This window comes from Pelobates fuscus, chromosome 12, assembly GCF_036172605.1.
Source record: "Pelobates fuscus isolate aPelFus1 chromosome 12, aPelFus1.pri, whole genome shotgun sequence".
NCBI classification, from domain to species: Eukaryota; Metazoa; Chordata; class Amphibia; order Anura; family Pelobatidae; genus Pelobates; species Pelobates fuscus.
Window position 1 is genome coordinate 21,754,256 of NC_086328.1, and position 27,448 is coordinate 21,781,703.

At 42.4% G+C, this 27,448-nt stretch overlaps 1 protein-coding gene across 2 annotated transcripts; it reads left to right on the plus strand.

Moving 5' to 3' along the window:
* Positions 1 to 26,983, plus strand: GPT2 (glutamic--pyruvic transaminase 2). 2 transcript variants are annotated; one of them, XM_063437554.1, is made up of 11 exons: positions 1 to 75; positions 17,989 to 18,078; positions 19,728 to 19,836; positions 20,792 to 20,925; positions 22,233 to 22,476; positions 22,883 to 22,962; positions 23,042 to 23,178; positions 23,465 to 23,639; positions 24,823 to 24,978; positions 26,009 to 26,121; positions 26,307 to 26,983. In XM_063437554.1, exons 2-11 carry the CDS (start codon positions 18,046 to 18,048, stop codon positions 26,395 to 26,397), a joined length of 1,272 nt encoding a protein of 423 aa, XP_063293624.1. In that variant the 5' UTR covers positions 1 to 75; positions 17,989 to 18,045; the 3' UTR covers positions 26,398 to 26,983. The 2 variants fall into 2 exon arrangements, with proteins under 2 accessions (XP_063293624.1, XP_063293623.1); XM_063437553.1 differs by lacking the exon at positions 1 to 75 and adding an exon at positions 7,757 to 8,207.
* Positions 26,984 to 27,448: the final 465 nt, after the last annotated feature.

Sequence of the window (27,448 nt, forward strand, 5' to 3'; positions counted from 1 at the left end):
CCACCACTGAAAATAATTTTCCTAAAGCTTTGGGACCAGTCCAGGATCGCTGGCAGGCCGCTGTGACTTCTGCTGGTGAGTAACAGAACTCTATTTTCTGTCTCTCTGTGCTCTCAGCACCTGTCCTGTGTCCTGCCTGCGATTTCGAACTTCTGAGAGGAGTATATAGTGGTGAGGGCGGTTAGCTTCAACCTATTTGGCTGGAGATAAGAGACCTTCTGGTTAGGAGGGGGTCTAGGAGTTTCTGCTTTATTTTTGTGTTGTGACCCAGGACTTTCTTGGCATATGGTAAAGGATGATGGGAATATCCACAGACGAGGTTACTCAATGAAGTGTTTTGTTATATGTACATCTCTGCTTTCCATCCTGTTCTCTTCAATCATAAAGTATAAGATATTGCATGTGTAATCAAAGAGTACAAGATATCGCATGTTTCGAGTATAAGGACTGTAATTTCGCTTAGTCTGGTGATTGAGAGTTGCATTTTTGTAACATTCTTATGAGCCCCTCCTGTTTATTTAACTGATGGGACTTATATTCATTTTGTGTGCGTGCAGAATGAGCTCAGCACCATTCCATGAGGCTGAGACAAAACCCCCTCAATAGGAGATGTATGCAGTCTGCCTATGGACCAGGGAATAGATGTTAAAACACCACATGTCCCTCACTGTGTGATTGAAGGATATCAAGACTCATGAAATCTTGCCTGCTTGCTTCAGAGATTCTACATTTACGGCGGAGACAATCACTACACCTACATATACACATATTAAGCTTATAAGGATGTAAACCCTTATTTGGCCTTGCATACAGGATCGCTTACTGCTTGATAATGGGACAAGAATGCAGTAAAACCACTAAATTGACTTATAAGACCCAGGAAAAAGGGGATCCCCCCCCTAAAAGGTAAGGGAGAGACCCCTAAGACATTTGTAGAGAGAGTAACGGGATTTATGATCCTTTTGTGGATAATTTAGCAGGGTATGCCGAAGGTCAAAAGAGCCCAAGTCTTTTCCCAAAGAGGGAAGTTTTGAGGGGTTCCATATGGTAATGATAGAGGGGTTATGCTTTGGGAAGAGAAATAAATAGGTCACGCTTGCCCCTTATTGGCATGGGGTTGGACAGATCCAAAACCTGTGAATAATGGCCCTGTGGCTCCAACCTATGTTTCCCCTAAAAAGACAGAAGTCACTACAAGGGCCATAGAGGTGGCTGAGGAGCGCCCGATAATCCAGTCTTCACATGGAGCGTTCCCAAGTTTGAAGGATTTAGTGACTTTGCAGAAAGATGATGAGGAAGTCTGTTTAACTGTGGCTAACCTGCAAAATCGTTCATTATGGTCAGCAGACGACTGGAGAGATAGTGAGGACGTGTGGACTGATCTGTTCCCACTAGAGGAAAGGATTGAGAAACAGGACGGTAACCGTAAAAACTGAGCATAGTGTACAGGCCAATGGACAGTAACCGTAAAAACTGAGCATAGTGTACAGGCCAATGGACAGTAACCGTAAAAACTGAGCATAGTGTACAGGCCAATGGACAGTAACCGTAAAAACTGAGCATAGTGTACAGGCCAATGGACAGTAACCGTAAAAACTGAGCATAGTGTACAGGCCAATGGACAGTAACCGTAAAAACTGAGCATAGTGTACAGGCCAATGGACAGTAACCGTAAAAACTGAGCATAATGTACAGGCCAATGGACAGTAACCATATAAACTGAGCATAGTGTACAGGCCAATGGACAGTAACCGTAAAAACTGAGCATAGTGTACAGGCCAATGGACAGTAACCGTATAAACTGAGCATAGTGTACAGGCCAATGGACAGTAACCGTAAAAACTGAGCATAATGTACAGGCCAATGGACAGTAACCGTAAAAACTGAGCATAGTGTACAGGCCAATGGACAGTAACCGTATAAACTGAGCATAGTGTACAGGCCAATGGACAGTAACCGTAAAAACTGAGCATAGTGTACAGGCCAATGGACAGTAACCGTAAAAACTGAGCATAATGTACAGGCCAATGGACAGTAACCATATAAACTGAGCATAGTGTACAGGCCAATGGACAGTAACCGTAAAAACTGAGCATAGTGTACAGGCCAATGGACAGTAACCGTATAAACTGAGCATAGTGTACAGGCCAATGGACAGTAACCGTAAAAACTGAGCATAATGTACAGGCCAATGGACAGTAACCGTAAAAACTGAGCATAGTGTACAGGCCAATGGACAGTAACCGTATAAACTGAGCATAGTGTACAGGCCAATGGACAGTAACCGTAAAAACTGAGCATAGTGTACAGGCCAATGGACAGTAACCGTAAAAAGTGATTTTTGTTACCTTTTGATAAACCTATGTTTAGGTGGTGTTCCCTTTCTTTGTTTTATACGAACTGGCTGTTCTAACCATTTAAGGACATTGTTCGTACTTTCAGTTCTTTTCCAGCAAACTTATTTTTGACTACACAGCAAATACCTGAGAATTCACAAGCCTTTAACAAAAACAAAATAATGCCAGTTAGGGAATGATGGACTGGATTGATGGCCTGCAAGAAGAAATGCTTTATGAATGTGCCTCCTAAGAATGGGCCGAAGAAGAGACATCAGAGGAGTCCCAGGAGGATGTGGAGTCGCTGGCCTCCCCTCAGCAGAGAGAGGTCTATGGTCTATCAGGATTCTGAATCCGGGGAAGACTCCTCTCCGTCTACCAAGGTGGATATAAAACAACTGCTCCTGGACCTGCGGAAGGTGTGGAAGGCTGACCTACAGGACACCAAAAGAGACCTGGGAGTTGTCCAGCAGAAGATCATAGCAGTGGAGAAGCGGGAACAGGACACGAGGCTGCAAGACAACAGGACCCAAGTGTAAGACCTTACTCAACAGGTTAAACACCTAAACAGAGCTGTGATCGCAATAGAATCCAGTCATGGGCACTGAATTGTCCTTCTATGCGGAATATCAGAAAGGGTGGGCGGAGAAGCACTGCTACCCTACTCCCAGAGACTAATCGCATCAATGGGCCCTCCATGCTGTTATAGGCATTTTGATTGCGTAAGGCTTCCACAGCTCCAGCTGACACCCCCAGAGACACGATCATAGTTACTAGAGACATAGCGGTTCACTCCTCTATCATGGCCTGCTCCAGAGCGATGGGAAGCATACAATTTGAAGGCAGCTTGGTAACACTCTTCGGGGACCTACCATTTGCTGTCCTTATGGAGAAACGTAAGCTAGCCTCGGCTGCTAAGAAGTTGAGACTACTCTGTCAGGTACCACTGGGGAGCTGATGGAGCACTACTAGTTCCACACGGAGAAACAGTCCTTACCCTATCCTTGGAATGAGACAAAGAAAAGCAGTGGCAGAGACTGGACAACCAGAGGTGGTCGAGACTGGGAAGGAGAGGAGCACGGCACAAGAGACCCCAACCAAGCTGCCTACGGCTACAACCTTTTGCAAGTGACTCCCTACCTAGATATTAGGCCCATGTAATGTCCTTCCTTACTAATGCCTATACAGTGTATGCAGTAGGAGGCTATAATAATTACCATTCTTTAAATATGACTCACGCTAGCATGCTGCTGTATGTTTCAATTTATGTTTCCAGGAAAGCTTATGTTAGTATTGTTTTCCATATGTGGAGTGATTTGCACCTATAGTTACTTTAATTCATGCAAGTAATTTCATATGTTCACACCGATGTACACGTATGTGTGTTCAAAACCAATAAAATCCAAATTAAAAAAAATTATATTATCTCCAAAGGGACAGAAAGGTCTGACCTTGCTAAAGGAATGAAGTTAAATAGTGGAATGTTATTATTCTTTTTTGCCATCTATTTCCCCCCCCAGAATTCTTAAACGGAACCTTTAATTGCATTCATACCTATTTTGTTAAATTTGCAGCTATTTAAAAACATATTTAAACTCTGTACATGAAATGACTAGAGGCAGCATATAGAACAGGCTTCTTACACAAAATTACTTTCTGTGTCTTTAGGATAGTGTAATTTCCTTTTGTATGTGTGTGTGTACAATATCCTTCCGTCTCTAATCGTGTTTTTTTCTTGGCTAGTTGTGAAATTGTTATTAACTAGATTTTTTTTGATGCACATTCACGTAACATTTCCATAAATCAATGACATTTTCTGCACGCTACACTTTTGCACTTTCTCATGCCTCAACACAAATACACATAACAGCCACCTCTTGTACACCACTGCACACACTGGAGGTTATTAAATAAACACCTAACTGTATGTACCCCTCACATGATGTATATATTATGTACCCTTACATGATGTATATACTATGTACCCTCACATGATGTATATACTATGTACCCCTCATATGATGTATATATTATGTACCCTCACATGATGTATATACTATGTACCCTCACATGATGTATATACTATGTACCCCTCATATGATGTATATATTATGTACCCCTCACATGATGTATATATTATGTACCCCTCACATGATGTATATATTATGTACCCCTCATATGATGTATATATTATGTACCCTCACATGATGTATATACTATGTACCCCTCATATGATGTATATATTATGTACCCCTCATATGATGTATATATTATGTACCCCTCACATGATGTATATACTATGTACCCCTCATATGATGTATATACTATGTACCCTCACATGATGTATATATTATGTACCCCTCACATGATGTATGTATTATGTACCCTCGCATGATGTATATATTATGTACCCCTCATGTGATGTATATATTATGTACCCCTCATATGATGTATATATTATGTACCCTCACATGATGTATATATTATGTACCCCTCATATGATGTATATATTATGTACCCCTCATATGATGTATATATTATGTACCCCTCATATGATGTATATATTATGTACCCTCACATGATGTATATATTATGTACCCCTCATATGATGTATATATTATGTACCCCTCATATGATGTATATATTCTGTACCCCTCAGATGATGTATATATTCTGTACCACTCATATTATGTACCCCTCATATGATACATATATTATGTACCCCTTACATGATGTATATATTATGTACCACTCATATTATGCATATATTATCTACCCCTCACATGATGTATATATTATGTACCCCTCAAATAATGTATATATTATGTACCCCTCATATGATGTATTTATTATGTTCCCCTAACATGATTTTTTTATATTATGTACCCCTCATATGGTTTATATATTATGTACCCTTACATGATGTATGTATTATGTACCCTCGCATGATGTATATATTCTGTACCCTCAAATGATGTATATATTCTGTACCCCTCACATGATGTATGTATTATGTACCCTCGCATGATGTATATATTCTGTACCCTCACATGATGTATATATTCTGTACCCCTCACATGATGTATATATTATGTACCCCTCACATGATGTATATATTATGTACCCCTCACATGATGTATGTATTATGTACCCTCGCATGATGTATATATTCTGTACCCTCACATGATGTATATATTCTGTACCCCTCACATGATGTATGTATTATGTACCCTCACATGATGTATATATTCTGTACCCCTCACATGATGTATGTATTATGTACCCTCGCATGATTGATGTATATATTATGTACCCTCACATGATGTATATATTCTGTACCCTCACATGATGTATATATTATGTACCCCTCACATGATGTATATATTATGTACCCTTCATATGATGTGTATATTGTTTCCCTCACATGATGTGTATATTATGTACCCTCACATTATGTGTATATTACGTATCCTCACATGATGTATATATTATGTACCCCTCAAATGATGTATATATGATGTACCCTCACATGATGTATATATTAGGTACTCCTCACATGAGGCATATACTATGTACCCTCACATTATGTGTATATTATGTACCACTCACATGATGTATATATTATGTACCCCTTACATGATGTACCCCTCATTTAACACAGAGATAATAACTATGTGATACACCTCGGGTACCATGTGATTCCCAACCCTGGGTACCATGTGACTCACCCTGGGTACCATGTGACTCTCACCCCGGGTACCATGTGATTCACACCCCGGGTACCATGTGACTCACACCCCGATACCATGTGACTCACACCCCGGGTACCGTGTGACTCCCCGGGTACCATGTAATTCCTGTCCTAATGTGTTTTACACCCACCTCCTATAGAATGTAAGCTCAATCGAGCAGGGTCCTCTTCAACCTATTGTTCCTGTAAGTTTATTTGTAATTGTCCTATTTATAGTTAAATCCCTTCTCATAATATTGTAAAGCGCTACGGAATCTGTTGGTGCTATATAAATTGCTATAATAATAATAATAATAATAATTCACACCCCGGGTACCATGTGACTCACAACCCGGTTACCATGTGATTCCCAACCCTGGGTACCATGTGACTCACACCCTGGGTACCATGTGACACACACCCCGGGTACCATGTGACTCCCCCGGGTACCATGTGACTCACACCCCGGGTATCATGTGACTCTCACCCGGGCACCATGTGATTCCCAACCCTGGGTACCATGTGACTCACACCCCGGGTATCATGTGACTCCCCTGGGTACCATGTGACTCACACCCCGGGTATCATGTGACTCTCACCCGGGCACCATGTGATTCCCAACCCTGGGTACCATGTGACTCACCCTGGGTACCATGTGACTCACACCCCGGGTACCATGTGACTCCCCCCTGGGTACCATGTGACTCACAACCCGGTTACCATGTGATTCCCAACCCTGGGTACCATGTGACTCACACCCTGGGTACCATGTGACACACACCCCGGGTACCATGTGACTCCCCCGGGTACCATGTGACTCACACCCCGGGTATCATGTGACTCTCACCCGGGCACCATGTGATTCCCAACCCTGGGTACCATGTGACTCACACCCGGGTACCATGTGACTCCCCAGGGTACCATGTGACTCACACCCCGGGTATCATGTGACTCTCACCCGGGCACCATGTGATTCCCAACCCTGGGTACCATGTGACTCACACCCCGGGTACCATGTGCCTCCCCCCTGGGTACCATGTGACTCACACCCCGGTACCATGTGACTCACACCCAGGTTACCATGTGACTCCCCCCTGGGTACCATGTGACTCACACCCAGGGTACCATGTGACTCCCCCCTGGGTACCATGTGACTCACACCCCGGGTACCATGTGACTCTCACCCAGGGTACCATGTGACTCACCCTGGGTACCATGTGACTCACACCCCGGTTACCATGTGACTCCCCCCTGGGTACCATGTGACTCCCCCGGGTTCCATGCGACTCCCCCTACCATGTGATTCACACCTCGGGTTCCATGTGACTCCCCCGGGTTCCATGTGACTCCCCCCATACCATGTGACTCACACCTCGGGTACCATGTGACTCAGCCGGGTTCCATGTGACTCCCCCCTACCATGTGACTCCCACCTCGGGTACCATGTGACTCCCCCCATACCATGTGACTCCCCCCTACCATGTGACTCACACCTCGGGTACCATGTGACTCCCCCCGGGTTCCATATGACTCCCCCCATACCATGTGACTCACACCTCGGGTACCATGTGACTCTCCCCTACCATGTGACTCACACCTCGGGTACCATGTGACTCCCCCCTGGTTCCATGTGACTCCCCCCGTACCATGTGATTCACACCCCGGGTACCACCATGTGTTCTGTGCATACTGGGCAGCACATGGTACATTCCCTCCTTTGTGACCTGCCCGCTGCCCAGTTTGTATCCCGCCCGCGGAGCATGCCGGGTAGTGTAGTTCTGTGAGCTCCTGTCCTGCAGGCTGGTGCGGGCTGCACGTGTAGCTGTGCACTCCATGTCCCGGCATGCCGCGCGCGGTGGATGCTGTCGCTGTGTTGCGGGGCTCTCTGTGTTGCCATGCCGGGGGCTCGGATCGCTGCGGCCCGGGGTCTGGCTCGGGCAGTGAGGGGGTGCTGGCCCCGGGGGGTCCTGTGTTACAGCACTGCGGCGGGGGGGCCCGCGGTGAGCTCCCCGCTGGATGGGAAGAGCCGGGAGAAGATCCTCACCCTGCAGTCCATGAACCCCCAGGTCCGGGCGGTGGAGTACGCGGTGCGGGGCCCCATAGTGCTGAGAGCCGGGGAGATAGAGAGCGAGCTGCAACGGGTGAGACCTCACTGTATGGGGCCGGGGGGGTCTGACACTGCATGTCAGGATCTGCTACTGACACTGCAGGGTGGTATGGGGATCTCCTCTGTATAGCACTGCTGTATGGGGATCTCCTCTGTATAGCACTGCTGTATGGGGATCTCCTTTGTATAGCACTCCTGTATGGGGATTTCCTCTGTATAGCACTCCTGTATGGGGATTTCCTCTGTATAGCACTCCTGTATGGGGATTTCCTCTGTATAGCACTCCTGTATGGGGATCTCCTCTGTATAGCACTCCTGTATGGGGATCTCCTCTGTATAGCACTCCTGTATGGGGATCTCCTCTGTATAGCACTCCTGTATGGGGATCTCCTCTGTATAGCACTCCTGTATGGGGATCTCCTCTGTATAGCACTCCTGTATGGGGATCTCCTCTGTATAGCACTCCTGTATGGGGATCTCCTCTGTATAGCACTCCTGTATGGGGATCTCCTCTGTATAGCACTCCTGTATGGGGATAGCCTCTGTATAGCACTCCTGTATGGTGATCTCCTCTGTATAGCACTCCTGTATGGGGATCTCCTCTGTATAGCACTCCTGTATGGGGATCTCCTCTGTATAGCACTCCTGTATGGGGATCTCCTCTGTATGGGAATAGCCTCTGTATAGTATCTCTGTATGGGAATAGCCTCTGTATAGTATACCTGTATGGGGATAGCCTCTGTATAGTATACCTGTATGGGGATAGCCTCTGTATAGTATACCTGTATGGGGATAGCCTCTGTATAGTATACCTGTATGGGGATAGCCTCTGTATAGTACACCTGTATGGGGATAGCCTCTGTATAGTACACCTGTATGGGGATAGCCTCTGTATAGTACACCTGTATGGGGATAGCCTCTGTATAGTACACCTGTATGGGGATAGCCTCTGTATAGTACACCTGTATGGGGATAGCCTCTGTATAGTACACCTGTATGGGGATAGCCTCTGTATAGTACACCTGTATGGGGATAGCCTCTGTATAGTACACGTGTATGGGGGATAGCCTCTGTATAGTACACGTGTATGGGGGATAGCCTCTGTATAGTATACGTGTATGGGGGATAGCCTCTGTATAGTATACGTGTATGGGGATAGCCTCTGTATAGTATACGTGTATGGGGATAGCCTCTGTATAGTACACGTGTATGGGGATAGCCTCTGTATAGTACACGTGTATGGGGATAGCCTCTGTATAGTATACGTGTATGGGGGATAGCCTCTGTATAGTACACCTGTATGGGGGATAGCCTCTGTATAGTACACCTGTATGGGGATAGCCTCTGTATAGTACACCTGTATGGGGATAGCCTCTGTATAGTACACCTGTATGGGGATAGCCTCTGTGTATAGTACACCTGTATGGGGATAGCCTCTGTGTATAGTACACCTGTATGGGGATAGCCTCTGTATAGTACACCTGTATGGGGATAGCCTCTGTATAGTACACCTGTATGGGGATAGCCTCTGTATAGTACACCTGTATGGGGATAGCCTCTGTATAGTACACCTGTATGGGGATAGCCTCTGTATAGTACACCTGTATGGGGATAGCCTCTGTATAGTACACCTGTATGGGGATAGCCTCTGTATAGTACACCTGTATGGGGATAGCCTCTGTATAGTACACCTGTATGGGGATAGCCTCTGTATAGTACACCTGTATGGGGATAGCCTCTGTATAGTACACCTGTATGGGCATAGCCTCTGTATAGTACACCTGTATGGGCATAGCCTCTGTATGGGAATAGCCTCTGTATAGTATACCTGTATGGGGATAGCCTCTGTATGGGGATAGCCTCTGTATGGGGATAGCCTCTGTATGGGGATAGCCTCTGTATGGGGATAGCCTCTGTATGGGGATAGCCTCTGTATGGGGATAGCCTCTGTATGGGGATAGCCTCTGTATGGGGATAGCCTCTGTATGGGGATAGCCTCTGTATGGGAATAGCCTCTGTATGGGAATAGCCTCTGTATGGGAATAGCCTCTGTATAGTATACCTGTATGGGCATAGCCTCTGTATAGTATACCTGTATGGGCATAGCCTCTGTATAGTATACCTGTATGGGCATAGCCTCTGTATAGTATACCTGTATGGGCATAGCCTCTGTATAGTATACCTGTATGGGCATAGCCTCTGTATAGTACACCTGTATGGGCATAGCCTCTGTATGGGAATAGCCTCTGTATAGTATACCTGTATGGGGGCAGCCTCTGTATGGGGATAGCCTCTGTATAGTATACCTGTATGGGGATAGCCTCTGTATAGTATACCTGTATGGGGATAGCCTCTGTATAGTATACCTGTATGGGGATAGCCTCTGTATAGTATACCTGTATGGGGATAGCCTCTGTATAGTATACCTGTATGGGGATAGCCTCTGTATAGTATACCTGTATGGGGATAGCCTCTGTATAGTATACCTGTATGGGGATAGCCTCTGTATAGTATACCTGTATGGGGATAGCCTCTGTATAGTATACCTGTATGGGGATAGCCTCTGTATAGTATACCTGTATGGGGATAGCCTCTGTATAGTATACCTGTATGGGGATAGCCTCTGTATAGTATACCTGTATGGGGATAGCCTCTGTATAGTATACCTGTATGGGGATAGCCTCTGTATAGTATACCTGTATGGGGATAGCCTCTGTATAGTATACCTGTATGGGGATAGCCTCTGTATAGTATACCTGTATGGGGATAGCCTCTGTATAGTATACCTGTATGGGGATAGCCTCTGTATAGTATACCTGTATGGGGATAGCCTCTGTATAGTATACCTGTATGGGGATAGCCTCTGTATAGTATACCTGTATGGGGATAGCCTCTGTATAGTATACCTGTATGGGGATAGCCTCTGTATAGTATACCTGTATGGGGATAGCCTCTGTATAGTATACCTGTATGGGGATAGCCTCTGTATAGTACACCTGTATGGGGATAGCCTCTGTATAGTACACCTGTATGGGGATAGCCTCTGTATAGTATACCTGTATTGGGATAGCCTCTGTATAGTATACCTGTATGGGGATAGCCTCTGTATAGTACACCTGTATGGGGATAGCCTCTGTATAGTATACCTGTATGGGGATAGCCTCTGTATAGTATACCTGTATGGGGATAGCCTCTGTATAGTATACCTGTATGGGGATAGCCTCTGTATAGTATACCTGTATGGGGATAGCCTCTGTATAGTATACCTGTATGGGGATAGCCTCTGTATAGTATACCTGTATGGGGAAAGCCTCTGTATAGTATACCTGTATGGGGATAGCCTCTGTATAGTATACCTGTATGGGGATAGCCTCTGTATAGTATACCTGTATGGGGATAGCCTCTGTATAGTATACCTGTATGGGGATAGCCTCTGTATAGTATACCTGTATGGGGATAGCCTCTGTATAGTATACCTGTATGGGGATAGCCTCTGTATAGTATACCTGTATGGGGATAGCCTCTGTATAGTATACCTGTATGGGGATAGCCTCTGTATAGTATACCTGTATGGGGATAGCCTCTGTATAGTATACCTGTATGGGGATAGCCTCTGTATAGTATACCTGTATGGGGATAGCCTCTATATAGTATACCTGTATGGGGATAGCCTCTGTATAGTATACCTGTATGGGCATAGCCTCTGTATAGTACACCTGTATGGGCATAGCCTCTGTATGGGAATAGCCTCTGTATAGTATACCTGTATGGGGGCAGCCTCTGTATGGGGATAGCCTCTGTATAGTATACCTGTATGGGGATAGCCTCTGTATAGTATACCTGTATGGGGATAGCCTCTGTATAGTACACCTGTATGGGGATAGCCTCTGTATAGTATACCTGTATGGGGATAGCCTCTGTATAGTATACCTGTATGGGGATTGCCTCTGTATAGTATACCTGTATGGGGATAGCCTCTGTATAGTATACCTGTATGGGAATAGCCTCTGTATAGTACACCTGTATGGGCATAGCCTCTGTATGGGAATAGCCTCTGTATAGTATACCTGTATGGGGATTGCCTCTGTATAGTATACCTGTATGGGGATAGCCTCTGTATAGTATACCTGTATGGGCATAGCCTCTGTATAGTACACCTGTATGGGCATAGCCTCTGTATGGGAATAGCCTCTGTATAGTATACCTGTATGGGGGCAGCCTCTGTATGGGGATAGCCTCTGTATAGTATACCTGTATGGGGATAGCCTCTGTATAGTACACCTGTATGGGGATAGCCTCTGTATAGTATACCTGTATGGGGATAGCCTCTGTATAGTACACCTGTATGGGGATAGCCTCTGTATAGTATACCTGTATGGGGATAGCCTCTGTATAGTATACCTGTATGGGGATAGCCTCTGTATAGTATACCTGTATGGGGATAGCCTCTGTATAGTATACCTGTATGGGGATAGCCTCTGTATAGTATACCTGTATGGGGATTGCCTCTGTATAGTATACCTGTATGGGGATAGCCTCTGTATAGTATACCTGTATGGGGATTGCCTCTGTATAGTATACCTGTATGGGGATAGCCTCTGTATAGTATACCTGTATGGGGATTGCCTCTGTATAGTATACCTGTATGGGAATAGCCTCTGTATAGTATACCTGTATGGGAATAGCCTCTGTATAGTATACCTGTATGGGGATAGCCTCTGTATAGTATACCTGTATGGGGGCAGCATGTGTGTGTGTGTTTTTGACAGATTCGCCATGTTTTCTGGGATTTGCCAACTCTTCAGTCACTGAATATTAACATAGAAAAGAAACTGACCATTAAAAAAATAGCCAATTCTCATATGATGTTTACTTTGCTGTTGCAGTGTTAAGGATCCCTATTCCCTGAAATATTCAAATAAATTACTAAAATGTGTGTTGCCGGAAATTACATTTATTATTTTTTTTTCAATCCAACATAGCAAAATTAAAACATTCTCCAAGTGCCTAAAATTTGAAAATCATTTCAAATTTTCTATGAACTCCCAACAGTTGGGGGATTGGTACTCATTGCATCAGCCGTGCTGCACACCCCTCCCACTCCCTTTCTTTTTGTCTTTGTACAGAAATAGATTGTGAGATATCCTAACGGGGGTTTCTATTGCTTACAATGCATTTCTCCAGGCTATTCCTCCCCAAACCCGCTTGCGGTGCATTTTGCTAGGTTAATGGATTAGAAGCAGCTTGGCATGCCCACAATAAGATCAACGTCTTTCTAATTCATGTGACCTCCAAATATTTGAGCAGACATATTTTGTAAATCTGTTTGTTGTTGATCCTCTAACTATAAAGCCTCTTGGCTCAAATAGACCCGGTGGATGGCAAGCAGTAACTAGATATATCCTGATTAAATTATCTGCCTTTCGTATGACGTGTGTACACTGCCAGTGTGTTTTCTCATCAACAATTTTGAAAATGTCATTTGCATTTAAACGGAATTGTCACTACTGAGATTTGTGACCAAGACAATAGCTGATCCAATTTTTTTCTATGGGTCGTGCTTTTTGTTTTACTAAAATTCTTAAACGTTTTTTTTTCATTTTTGAAAACTCTGTGCCAGAATTAGAAGAGCACTGTAAATTGTGACAGTGGCTCTTTAAAACTCCCAGTTTCACAGGCCATGCTATCAATTCATACCGGGGATTTGCACCATCGTATTTTATGTTTATATGTGGGTGGTAAAAGCACCGCTCAGCTGAATCTGATTCTCAGCTAGATAGTCATCACAGCCCTCTTTCCATGTTTGCCAAGCGAGACGATCATAAAAGCACTACTACCATTCAGCCAGTTTCCCTTAATATGGCTTCTAAAGCCTTACTTGGTGTTGTGCTTTTTTTCCATTTATCTGCTACATTCCGCTGACAGACCGCTTTCTCTAACGATAAGTATCTAAATCGCCTCACACTGAGAGAAAGACTTGACTTATATTAACCCCTTAATGACGCATGACATGTGTGACATGTCGTGATTCCCTTCTATTCCAGAAGTTTGGTCCTTAAGGGGTTAAAAGGCCGACCTGTTTGGTTTCGGATACTTCATTAGTTCTGTTTTTTTAGTTTCAATTATTTCTTTTTGGACCAGAAGAAGACCCCCCAAATAATTTACCACAACGCACTGACACCCCAGATACAGGATTATTTACGACATTGCTGAGAATCCTTCCTTGCCTGACGTCCCACCTCCTCACCAGAGGGCAGAGAGGATAGACAAGGGTGGCACGAGAATTTTGCACAGAATTTACATTGGCCTGCCTGGAACCATGTTCTGGCCTGCTTAATAACGCTGCCGGAGGTGGAGCTGAGGGGTTAATCTCTGTATGTGCAGCGTTTAACTGTGAAAGCGTACAAATTACAGGCACCATGACCACTTCAAATCAATGAAGTGGTGATGGTGGTTGGAATAACCCTTTAGTCGCACTTCCCTGTCACTGGAGCCTCATTGATTTTGTCTAAAGAAGGCTTACATAACAGAAACTCTTCAAAGGTCGGATGATTTACATTTGAAACAGACCTTTTAGAATTTTAATATTACAGCCATGAAGTTCTACAATATAACAGATAAATCTCCTTTTTTTGTGTGTGTGAGTAAACTGATAACTATCTACAGAGTAGCACTGAAACCAACTTCCCGTTTTTATGAGATAAAACTCCCTTGCTGTAGAGACATATTTAATATTTTCTTTGATACCATGGGCTTTGCAGTACTTAGATACTATCTCTATTCTATAGAACTGTCACAAGAAGCAATTGAACATATATTAAAAATGTAGGGGGTGGAGGCGGGGCCTGACCATCTAGACGAGCAGACGCATGGGACGAGCGCTCCTCACAAATCTCGCTATAATCCGTGTAAATTCAGCGAAAACAAGCAAAACTCGACCAAGTTGTGTCAGGATTACGAGACACTCTGACACGGAGCTCTGGTCCAGCATTCCTGAGGCCTAGCATATATATTTCATTAAGACATGTTAGTTTATCCTGTTATGGCTTGGCATCTTGCGTACTTAGAAATACCATCAATATGTCTTAAGTTCTAAGCACAATTACTATTTAAGCATGCATACGTAGCCTAGCTACTCTACTATAGTTTACTCAAGTATTCCTAGCCTGCTATTTCTAACAAATATAAAATGTGCTATTTTACCTGCCATGTCATCGATTGCTATTAAATTGCTTGCATCTGCTGTCATGGCTCTGCAATCTTTTCTGAGTCTGTTATCTTATGCACAAGAAAAATAAAGAAGTTTTTTTTTTTTTTAATCTGGATTGCTAGATAAAGGCTGATTTAATAGGGGTTGACGGTGTATAGATCTGTGTTGAAATCTCCTCTAACAATGGCCTCTTTGTCCCAGCTCCCATGACAACTGTTAGGGCCTATTGCTCACAGCCGACACACCAGGAAACATCCCAGCTATATCTGGAGAGTGAGGAGAACATGTGCTATATTTGGCCTTACATTGTTTATAAAAAAAAAAACCCGTAATAATTTAAATTAACAGCAATTCATTATGTGGGTATCTTTATAACACTCCACCTATTAGCGTTTAGACTTAAATAAAAGGGGAACCATCACTTCTCTGGAAAATACCTGTCCGAATAAAGTAATGAAAATCGCCTACAAGTTATGATAACCTTTTTTTTTCCCATGTGATGCTTTGTTTACAATTAAAGGATCATTAAATGGACACTATGGTCACCAAAACAACTTTAACTTAATGAAGCAGTTTTGGTGTATACATCATGCCCCTGCAGTCCCACTGCTCAATTCCCTGACATTTAGGTGTTAAATCACTTTTTTATTTAGCCTTAGGCACACCTCCCTGCATTTGACTTACACATCCTTCCTAAACACTTCCTGTAAAGAGTCATCTAATGTTTACACTTCCTTTATTGCAAATTATTTATTTTATAATGTCTTATCTCTTGCTTTGTTAATAGCTTGCTAGACCATGCAGGAGACTCCCGAGCGTTCATTTTGGTGGGACTTGCAATACAGTTACCTATACTGTGTCCAAACCTGTAACTTTTTTCTCAGTTTACTGTTGGGGCACTATTTAATTTTGTTAATTACTATGCCGGAATTGTTAAGTTACATTGTATCATCTTGAGCTTACAGTGCCATACTTTTAAGCTGGTAATCACTATGTCGACTTTTCTATACAGCTATTCATACTGTGTCTAAACTTGCAACTTTGTTTTGTTGCAATAGACATTCCAGAGGTACCCTGAAAACTTCAGAACAGGTCCTCTGTCGAACAGGTCCCCTGTATTGGTGTCTTATTAGCCTGTTGAGGCACCAGTCATTTACCCCCTTTTTTTTTTTTTTTACACACTTTTTCTCAGTTAATAGGGGCATTCTCTAAGCGGCTTACATAATGCCTTGATTGCCAAGGGATACGGTGGATTTAGTGTAACAGCACTCAGCACGGTCTAGAGATCACTCATACCGTGCTTTCACAAAAATCCCGAGCATTCATCCTGGTGGGACCTGCAATACAGTTGTTTATACTGTGTCTTTACTTGAGACTTTTTTCAGTTTACTGTTGGGGCACTACTCTATTTTTTCAATTACTATGCCATAATTACTATGCTACCTTTGTATCATCTAGGGTTTATAGTTCTTAAAGCTGCTAATCATTATGTGGATATTGCAACATAGTTATTCATACTGGGTCTAATTTGCAACTTTGTTTTGTTGTAATAGACCTCGCAGAGGCACCCTGAAAACTTTAGAACAGGTCCTCTGCATTTTTGTGTGTCTATTAGGTTTCCTGTTGGGGCACTAGTGACTTTCTGCTAGCAGCGCCATACCTTAAACGGTTAACACTATACATAATGCCTAGATTGCTACACAGTTATTAATACTGCACTTATGGGCACTAGTTATTTGGTAGTTAACAGTGCCATACTTGTACCCAGTAACACTGTGTTTAAATTGTTACATAGTTATCCATATTGTATCGATACTCGAAACTTTGTTTTATTACAATAAAACACTCCAGAGGTATCCTGTAAAATTTGAAACAGGTCCTCTGTACGGGTGTTTTTTACCTCTCTCATTTTTTCTCCCTTTCTTTTAGTAAGGACGGCCTAATACCTCGCTAGTCCTTCTAATAGACATGTCATACTAGGTGGACATGACCAGTGTTGGAGTATATCTCATACTCTATTTACTTATTTGATATAATTGTCACTTTTTATCGTTGGATTATTAAAAGTTATATTTTATTCATTTTTTTTCCAAATAGGGCACTCACTGTCTTCTCCTCTCCTTGTTACTACCCTGGTAGTTTATTGTGGGTTACCCCCACTTATTTGAGTGTCTCCCTAAGCTTCCATTTTTCCTCCCCTTTTTTCTTCTAGACTCCCATATGTAATCAAAGTTCAATTTACAAAGCAGGAGATAAAAACTTTTAAAGTAAATAACATCTGGTTGAAAATGAAGCCATTTTGATTTCATGCAGGCTGTGCAAGTCATATGCAGTGAGGTGTAACTAGGGCTATGTAAACAAAGTGATTTAACTCCTAAATGGCAGAGAATTGAGCAGTGAGACTGCAGGGACATGATCTATACACCAAACATGCTTAATTAAGCTAAAGGTGTTTTGGTGACTATAGTGTCCCTTTAATAGATATTCTGCGGCCTGTGTTTGTAGCCATATTATTATGTCTAAACCCGCAGTGTGAAGAAAGAAAATGATATGCTGATATAAATGTTTGTGGGTACATTTTAGCTGTGTTTCTGGTCCTGTTTAGGGTGTTGTGAAGCCATTCCGTGAGGTTATCAAAGCCAATATTGGAGATGCACATGCAATGGGACAGCAGCCAATCACCTTTCTTCGGCAGGTAAACTAAACATTCTCTTTTACCTATTGCGTGAATTGCAACACCATTCTGACAGATAGTAACATTGATATTACATGGAGACCACGTTGGGGATATCCTTCTAATTATTCCTATTAGTGGGACTATAACGTGCAGGACCTGACGTGTCTCGGCATGTGGGTTCACAGAGAGTGGTTATACTGACAGATTAAATGGGATTTTGGTGCTTTGGTGTGGTTGACTATAATAGCCCTGGGATAAGCTTAAAGGAAGTGGAGGGATTTGGTTGTAATACAGGGTGTGAAGGAGATGTGGCTGTATTTTTGCTCTTATGATACAGCTTTCACAGGGGATTTGGCTGTAACATTGGTCCAGGGATAGGCTGCGTAGGGCTGTATTTCATGGAGGAAAGAGAAATCTAGCTGTAATTCTGAGTGTAGGGGGAGATTGAGCTGTTATACAGGGTGCAGGGGGTGAATCAGCTGTACTCCAGATTGAGATGAGTGACTCTGCAGGGTGCGTGGGGGGATTTTTCTGTAATCCAGTGTACAAGGGGGGAATTAGGCTGTTATCCAGGGTACCTGGGGGAGATTTAGCTGTTATCCAGGGTACCTGGGGGAGATTTAGCTGTTATCCAGGGTACCTGGGGGAGATTTAGCTGTTATCCAGGGTACCTGGGGGAGATTTAGCTGTTATCCAGGGTACCTGGGGGAGATTTAGCTGTTATCCAGGGTAGCTGGGGGAGATTTAGCTGTTATCCAGGGTACCTGGGGGAGATTTAGCTGTTATCCAGGGTACCTGGGGGAGATTTAGCTGTTATCCAGGAAACCTGGGGGAGATTTAGCTGTTATCCAGGGTACCTGGGGGAGATTTAGCTGTTATCCAGGGTACCTGGGGGAGATATAGCTGTTATCCAGGGTACCTGGGGGAGATATAGCTGTTATCCAGGGTACCTGGGGGAGATATAGCTGTTATCCAGGGTACCTGGGGGAGATATAGCTGTTATCCAGGGTACCTGGGGGAGATATAGCTGTTATCCAGGGTACCTGGGGGAGATATAGCTGTTATCCAGGGTACCTGGGGGAGATTTAGCTGTTATCCAGGGTACCTGGGGGAGATTTAGCTGTTATCCAGGGTACCTGGGGGAGATTTAGCTGTTATCCAGAGTACAAGGGGGGATTTAGCTGTAATCCAGAGTACAAGGGGGGATTTAGCTGTACTTCACGATAAAATGGGGGAGTTAGCTGTAATTCAGGATAAGATGGGGAATTTGGCTGTAATCTACAAGGGGAGTTTTAGCTGGAATTGAGGATACAACGGGGAGTTTAGCTGGAATTCAAGGTACAAGGGGGATTTAACTGCAATCCAGCATGCAAGGTGGGAATTTAGCTGCAATCCAGGCTACAAGGGTAGATTTTACCCTGCAATCCAGTCTACAAGGGGAGATTTTACCCTGCAATCCAGGGTACAAGGGGAATTTTAAGATGAAATCCAGGGTACAAGGGGTGATTTAGCTGCAATCCAGGGTGTGCAAGCAGTTTGGCTATAATACAGAGCACATGGGTTATTTAACATTTATTTATAGGAATCAGCTCTGCAGAGGGTGTACTGGCCGAGGAGGGATCAGAGGCAAACCATGTTTAATTTTACTATTCTGTTGATATTACCAGGTTATTGCACTTTGTACCTACCCAGAACTGATGGATGATCCTAGTTTCCCACTTGATGCAAAACTCCGAGCAAGTAAGATCCTTCAATCATGCGGCGGGCAGAGCCTGGGTAAGTGACTTACCTTTAAGAAGGTTACTGTGTAACAAAAGGTCTGGATGGGAAGGTGGAGGGTGAAGGAATGAGGACTAATGTTCAAATCAAATAGTAAAGGCAAACAGCGATACAATGCGATGGTAGACACTGAGCGTCCGAATAAAGACCATCATATTGAAACTCAAAGACAATTATCTTATGGACAAGCTATCGGCCCAAGTCTGTAGCTCTATGACCAAATTCGGAAGGTCTATACGGAAACAAGCGGCTAGAGGGGCCAGCGAGGGATGCAGAGGAGGCGATGGCAAACGGCGACGGGACTATTCTCTTCTTTTTTTTTTTTTCTTCTCTCCTCTCTCTCTCTGTTCTCCTGGCTTTTCTGAATCTCTACTGTCTATTTAACGTTTCCTCTTGAAGGAGGTCTTTAAAAAAAGACACTAAGAGAGTGGAATTAGCTCAATTCTAATGACATAATATGTTTCTATGGAATGCACTTATGTCACATTGTCATTATAATAACTGTGTATAATAATGCTGTTCAATACTGCTGGGAAGCGGTTGCCTGCAGCCATTCCCATGCTTAAAATAAAGAATTGTTAAAAAATAAAATGGTGGTAGATACATGGAATTGTCTTCCAGTTCAAGTAATAAACACTAGCAGTGATATATAAAGGGCAGTAGCTCACGTCTTACAACAAATATTAAGAATAAAGATTATGTGAACTACCTCATTATGACCTCCCTGCATATTGTGTGATTATGGGATTGCACAGGGTATTACCCAGAATCCCTGAATGCAGTGTTCGCTCTGTGCGTTGTGTGATTATGGATAAAGTAGGTGTTTACCCAGAATTCCTGCTTACACTGGGAGCTCTTTGCGTTGTGTGATAATGAATAAGGCAGATAATTACCCAGAATCCCTTATTGCAATGGTCGCTGTGTGTGTGTTAATTCTTATTCTGTATTTTAGGCTCTTACAGTTCCAGCCAAGGAGTGCGCTGTATCCGAGAAAACGTTGCTCAGTACATTATGCAGCGAGACGGAGGCATCCCTGCTGATCCAGATAATATTTATCTAACCACTGGTGCAAGTGATGGCATTGCAGTAAGTCGATTGCGCACCCACCATGGCTCAGTACCTTTATACCCTCAGTAGCCTGTTTTTGACCTTGTACCTCTCAACAGGTTTGATAGCTGTTCAATTTGTATAGTATACAGAACACAAAAGAAACAGGCACAGGGTGAGAAACAAGCCTCCAGAGACAAGAGCTGGGCAGAACACACAATACACCGATCAGTTTCTTTTTGTACTACATTCAGGTTAATTGGATTGAAGTTCTCCAATCTGGCTATTGTGGCGTACAATTTGCTATTTTCTGGTAAATTTGCCCAAATCCCTGTTTAATTTAAAAAAAAAAAAAAAAAATGTATGCTCCAGCATTGCATGAGTAACTTATTATAAAATTATATTAAACACTTTAAAAGGAGACATTTTATTCTGTTAATATACTATGAGATGAAAAGTCAGGGACACTCAGCGTTACCCAGGTGACCGTGCCAGGGAGAATTTAAAAAGACATTATAGTCACCAAAGCAGTTTTAGCTTAATTAAGCAGTTTTAGTGGATATATCATACATCTGAAGTCTCACTGTTAAATTCACTGCCATTTAGGAGTTAAATCACGTTTGTTTCTATTTATGCATCCCTAGCCACACCTTTCCAGACTTACACAGTCTTCATGAAAAAAAACAAAGGTTTCAACAGAGCAGGCAATAAGAAATTCTAAATTAAAAGGGCCTGTGCAATAAAAGGAAGTGTAAACATTAGATGACACCTTACAGGAAGTGTTTAGGAAGGCTGTGCAAGTCACATGCAGGAAGGTGTGACTAGGGCTGCATAAACAAAGGGATTTAACTCCTAAAAGGCAGCGAATTGAGCAGTGAGACTCCAGGGGCATGATCTATACACCAAAACTGCTTCATTAAGCTAAAGTTGTTTTGGTGACTATAGTGTCCCTTTGAAACTCAATATGCAGGTGAGCCTTTAAAGTAATAAAATATACTTTATGAACGGTATATGAAAGACACTTTCTTGTGTCTTAGCAATTCACATAACCAGCGTCATATCAGACTATTATGCATAGGATGAGGTAGAGGCAAAATACATGCCTACACAATCACAATATAAAAAATAAAATAGATTAAACCTGAGCTGCAGAAGCTCCACACTGTAGTCCCACTAGTGTAATAACACTCTTACTCATATCAGACTGTGGCATTATTCTCTGTGGCCCTGCACGTCAGTTGGGATCTTCCCAATATAAAGTTAATGGATTGTAAATGGGGATTATCTGTGATATTATAACAATATTATCTCAGGCAGCATCAATATAATGTACTGTCTCTACACAGAGTATCCTGAAAATCCTTGTGTCTGGAGAGGACAAATCCCGGACAGGAATCATGATCCCTATTCCGCAGTATCCCTTGTATTCGGCTGCCATATCTGAATTGGACGCTATCCAGGTGAACTACTATCTGGACGAGGAGAACTGCTGGGCGCTGGATGTGAACGAGCTGCGGAGAGCCTTGTACCACGCCAGGGATTACTGTAACCCCAAAGTCCTATGTATCATCAACCCAGGAAACCCAACAGGTTCGTGGAAAGGGCCGGCCAGTGCTAGTCACATGTCTCACACTTTTATTGTTCATTGTGTGTTCTATCTAACTTTGTGCAGCAGTGGTTTGGACTTTTCTTTAATATTTATTTTTGACAGCGATCTACAATATGTACACGGCATTAGCTCATTAGCTTGCGGACCTTTTTTAAACCATGCCATAATAAAAGCTAAAATAACTTTATACAAATCACTTCTATTGGGCACCACTGTGTTATAGACAAGGTAATGATACATTTTGTTACTAAAACAAATAAAATGTTTCTGGCTTTTGGTAGATTCAATCTAACTCCAATTCTCTTGTTAATTCATTTCAGTTCTCAGTTTAATGAATAGATGACCAATAATATAATGTGTGTCTCCTGTTGAACGTTTCCCTTCCAGGCCAGGTGCAGAGCAGACATTGTATAGAAGAGGTGATTCACTTTGCATGGGAAGAGGGACTCTTTCTGTTGGCAGACGAGGTATGGCCATAGATTATTTAAACTTTGCTTTTAGAATTTTTCTTTCCAGTAATTAATGAAAAGCTGTTGTTCTTTCCAGGTGTATCAAGATAACGTTTATTCGGACAACTGCAAGTTTCACTCCTTCAAGAAAGTACTGTGTGAAATGGGCCCAGAATATTTCACTAACGTGGAGCTTGCGTCTTTCCACTCTACTTCCAAGGGATACACGGGCGAGTACGTTTTTCAGAACTAACTTTACAATCAACATGTTTTGGCACATTCGTTTAAAATAAAATCGTACTGCGATTGTCGTAAAACCAATTCGAATTCCCCTTCGGATTTCTATAAAAATAACAAGATTTCAGACGACATTCTGTAATGTTTAGTTCTGTAGCGTTTTACATGCTTGCAAGGTGAGCAGTGCATTGCGAAGCGTTAATTGGCTGCTTGATCGACAACCCACCCCCCACGTCATGTAATTCATGGCTCAATCCCGTAATGTGTGTGTGTGTTCTTTTAGGTGCGGTTATAGAGGAGGGTATATGGAGGTTGTGAACTTACACCGAGACATCGCAGCTCAGCTGGTTAAAATGCTGTCTGTCCGGCTCTGCCCTCCAGTCTCAGGACAGGCAGCTATGGATGTGGTCGTCAACCCACCAAAGCCTGAAGAGGAGTCCTACAATCGTTTTATCAGGGTACGGCTTTTTATACTAGAATGGCATACACCGGGGCAATCTTTACTTTTAGCATTTTCATTTTCTAATCCAGCTTAAACCGTTTAATTTGCTTTACTCAATGCAGAGCAGATCCCATTCATGTTGGTGGTGGTTCTGTCCTGTAACTGTGATCGCACAGGGTGTATAGTTACACTATTGGCATATTATGCGGAATGCTTTCATAACTAACTAAATAACTATTCCTTGAACTGCTAGTTGTCTAGATTTCACAGTGGGATTGCAAATTGTAGGCTAAAATAGCGGAACTGGAAAAATTCTCCAAGGAAGCTATGGTTCCAGCTTAAATGTGAAATTCCCTGACTAATTCCTAACAATTCTTGGTTTAGTAAATAGCAATGCTGAATGTCTGATTTCATATGTCTTGTGACTGCATTTATGTATTGTGGACTTTGAAAGCTCCTGATTTGACTGGTGATTTTGCCTTTTTACTCCGAAGTCTGAACATAATTAAAAGGACACTCCACTGCCCAAATACAAACTATAAAATTTAGAAAAATCACTGTTTAGTTGATATATCCCATTAAAAATGTATTTCATTATGCATTTTTATTAGGGGTATATCTAAAAACAGCTTGCAAAATCTTGTCTGCAGCCTTAGCAAGCCCTCCCCTTCTAACCCCGCCCAGACTTTCTGTGACCGTCCAATCACAGACTTCCCAATACAGCTCAACGAGCTGCAGGGCAGGTTCTCTGGGCAACTGCTGCCTCTTGATTTTAGCTCCACTGAGCTAAACAAACCAGGAAGTTACAGGACTAGGTGTATGTCTAACGGCCAGGGAGTGTAGCAAGATTAATTTTTAAAAGTGCAGATTTCTATTGGAGTCCACACTTTTTGTAAAATGAAGAGGAAAAATAAGAGGCCACATTCTGCACACACTTCAGCAAGCTAAATGATTTAGGTATGTGAAGTGTTAATTTGTTTATTCCATCCAAGACTAGAAATATGATCATAGTCTTGTGTAATTGCTTGTGAGCGTGAAGTGGATCTGAGGTTTCACAGACCCCTCTCTGACCTGCTGTGCATTCTGTTCTGTGAAATGCAGAGAGTAATACGTTCTGTCCTTTATCATTTTCATGTACAAAGAGTTCATTATTCTCCTCGTTGGTGTTTTAAAATTCTTTTCTCTTGTCGTTCCTGTAGGAGAAGGAAGCTGTTCTGTCCAACCTGGCTTATAAAGCTAAACTAACGGAGGAAATATTTAATCAAATTCCCGGCATTAAATGTAACTCTCTGCAAGGCGCCATGTACGCCTTCCCCAGGATTTTCATCCCCGATAAAGCCGTACAGAGAGCTAAGGTCAGTTCCTAATACACAGTATGGAGATTTCTTGCTTTTCTAACCAAATTATTGTTACGGGTAATATACCGCGGTGAATGGTAATCACACGAAATTTACCGCTCAAGTGTCTGGGGCGCCGGACACAGCTCTCAAAATGAGTTGTTTGACCTTGAGCAATGTGTTTTTTTTTTTGTTTGTTTGTTTTTTCTACTATAACATTTTAGTCTATTTACAAATTAATCCATGACACCACATTAATGTAATGGTAACACATGCTTTTTGAGACTGCACTGTGGCCCGGACGCAGTGACATAGACATTGAGGCAACCAGCCACTTTTGGGGATGAAACAAGTAATCTGTGTAACCAGGAAACTGGTATTTTATTTCACGCCAGGATTGTGAGATCCCAAAAAAAAAATCTGTAACTCTGTACAGTGGGCAAAAAATAAAACAAAGAATATCAACAAAACAGGGGATTGCAGGAACAAGGGGTGGAGAGGGCACTGCTCAACACGCTTACAGTCTAAGTGAGTTCTAGTTCTATAAACAGTAAAGCACCTTACACCCAGAGGGAGGATAGGTTGTTTTGACATCTGCGTTGCACAATCTCTGCTTCCTGATCCTTTGCGTATTATGTGCATGGTGTCGTGTTATGAAACCCACTTGTTGTTCCTCAACCTGCAATTGTGGAAATGTATTACTTGAATTGCAAATTCTAGACCAAAATATCAGAGCCTGGAAAGTTTGAGAATTTTTCCAACTTGACTATTCTAGACTAAAAAAAATGCAATTCCCTTGATGCTTCCAGTTTTGTGAATAAGCATTTTTAAAATGAATTACAGCATTTAAATTCTATGATTTTTATTCCTCAATTTAAATTGAACCAGTAAGGTTTAACTACATGTATTGTTTGATTTTCCTATTTTGGTCTAATTGCCTGGATTTTTCTTGTCGTTTTTTTTCCAAACTTTGTTTTTTAAAAAAGTTTGTTAAAGGTATAACCATTTCAAAATAAGAAATATACATGTGTTTGTCGTCTTTCTTCAGGAACTCCGAATGGCTCCTGATATGTTTTACTGTATGCAGCTCCTGGAAGAGACTGGGATCTGTGTTGTGCCAGGGAGCGGGTTCGGACAGAAAGAAGGGACGTATCACTTTAGGTAGATCACGTGACAATACTGGGCTATTGATGAAGAACATGGGATGTGTCAATGTGGTTTGTCCTACACCATCTCCGTTAGACAAATACCAGTGCACTATGCTAAGCACTTCTCTTGAAATAGACAATCTGAATATTTCACTAATACATTGATTTTTGTTGGTTTTTTTTTTTTGTGTTTTCTAGAATGACAATTTTACCAGCCGTAGAGAAATTGAAGACATTGTTACAGAAGGTGAAAGAATTCCACATAAAGTTTATTGATGAATATTCCTAAATAGGGATGGCATCTCGCGAGAAGCACGAACATACAGGACGAAGATTGTAGGCTGACCGTTAGAACATTTACTAATCTCGAGCAAGTGTTGTAACTGTGTTAATGCATTTTTGCTCTACGATGGACCATTTTACCAACTTTCTGGAGAAAACATTGATAGAATTGTTTTATGTCAAACAGTAAATTAGAAGTTTTATTTATGGGGCACTCTTCCTGGGGAACACAGTAAATGAAATGTAATACATGCTTTACTCCATTTTCATGTCTGATATGAAGTGAGTGGGTGGGTGGATGCCGAGAAGTGTCTACAAATTGCCTTTGGCAACAGAAAAACAGCTTAAAGTTTTACTTATGGACAGTACTTGCTGAGGGATACAGGTAATTAAAGGTATACATTCTGTTTTTCTCCATTCACAAACTAAATGTGAATGGGGGAGAGTGGTGCCAAGAATTCTCTAATATTGTATCTAGGTTTACATTTTTATATATCTTTACAAGTGTTTAGAGTACAGCCTAACAACAACTTTTTTTATTACTATTCTATTAAGCTCTCTGTAAATTAAATACGTACATCTCCAGCCTCAGAGCAATGTTTCTCGTACCATTTTCTTCTATTATATATTGACTGCTAATGTACAGTTAAACAGACATTCTTCTCAAATACTGGCGCTTGCTACAGTTACTCTACTGAGAGACTGACGCTGGCTACAGTTACACTCTACTGACAGACTGACGCTCGCTACAGTTACACTCTACTGACAGACTGACTCTGGCCACAGTTACACTCTACTGAGAGACTGACTCTAGCTACAGTTACACTCTACTGAGAGACTGACTCTAGCTACAGTTACACTCTACTGAGAGACTGATGCTGGCTACAGTTACACTCTACTGAGAGAATGACCCTGGCTACAGTTACACTCTACTGACAGACTGACGCTGGCTACAGTTACACTCTACTGAGAGAATGACCCTGGCTACAGTTACACTCTACTGACTGACTCTGGCTACAGTTACACTCTACTGACAGAATGACCCTGGCTACAGTTAC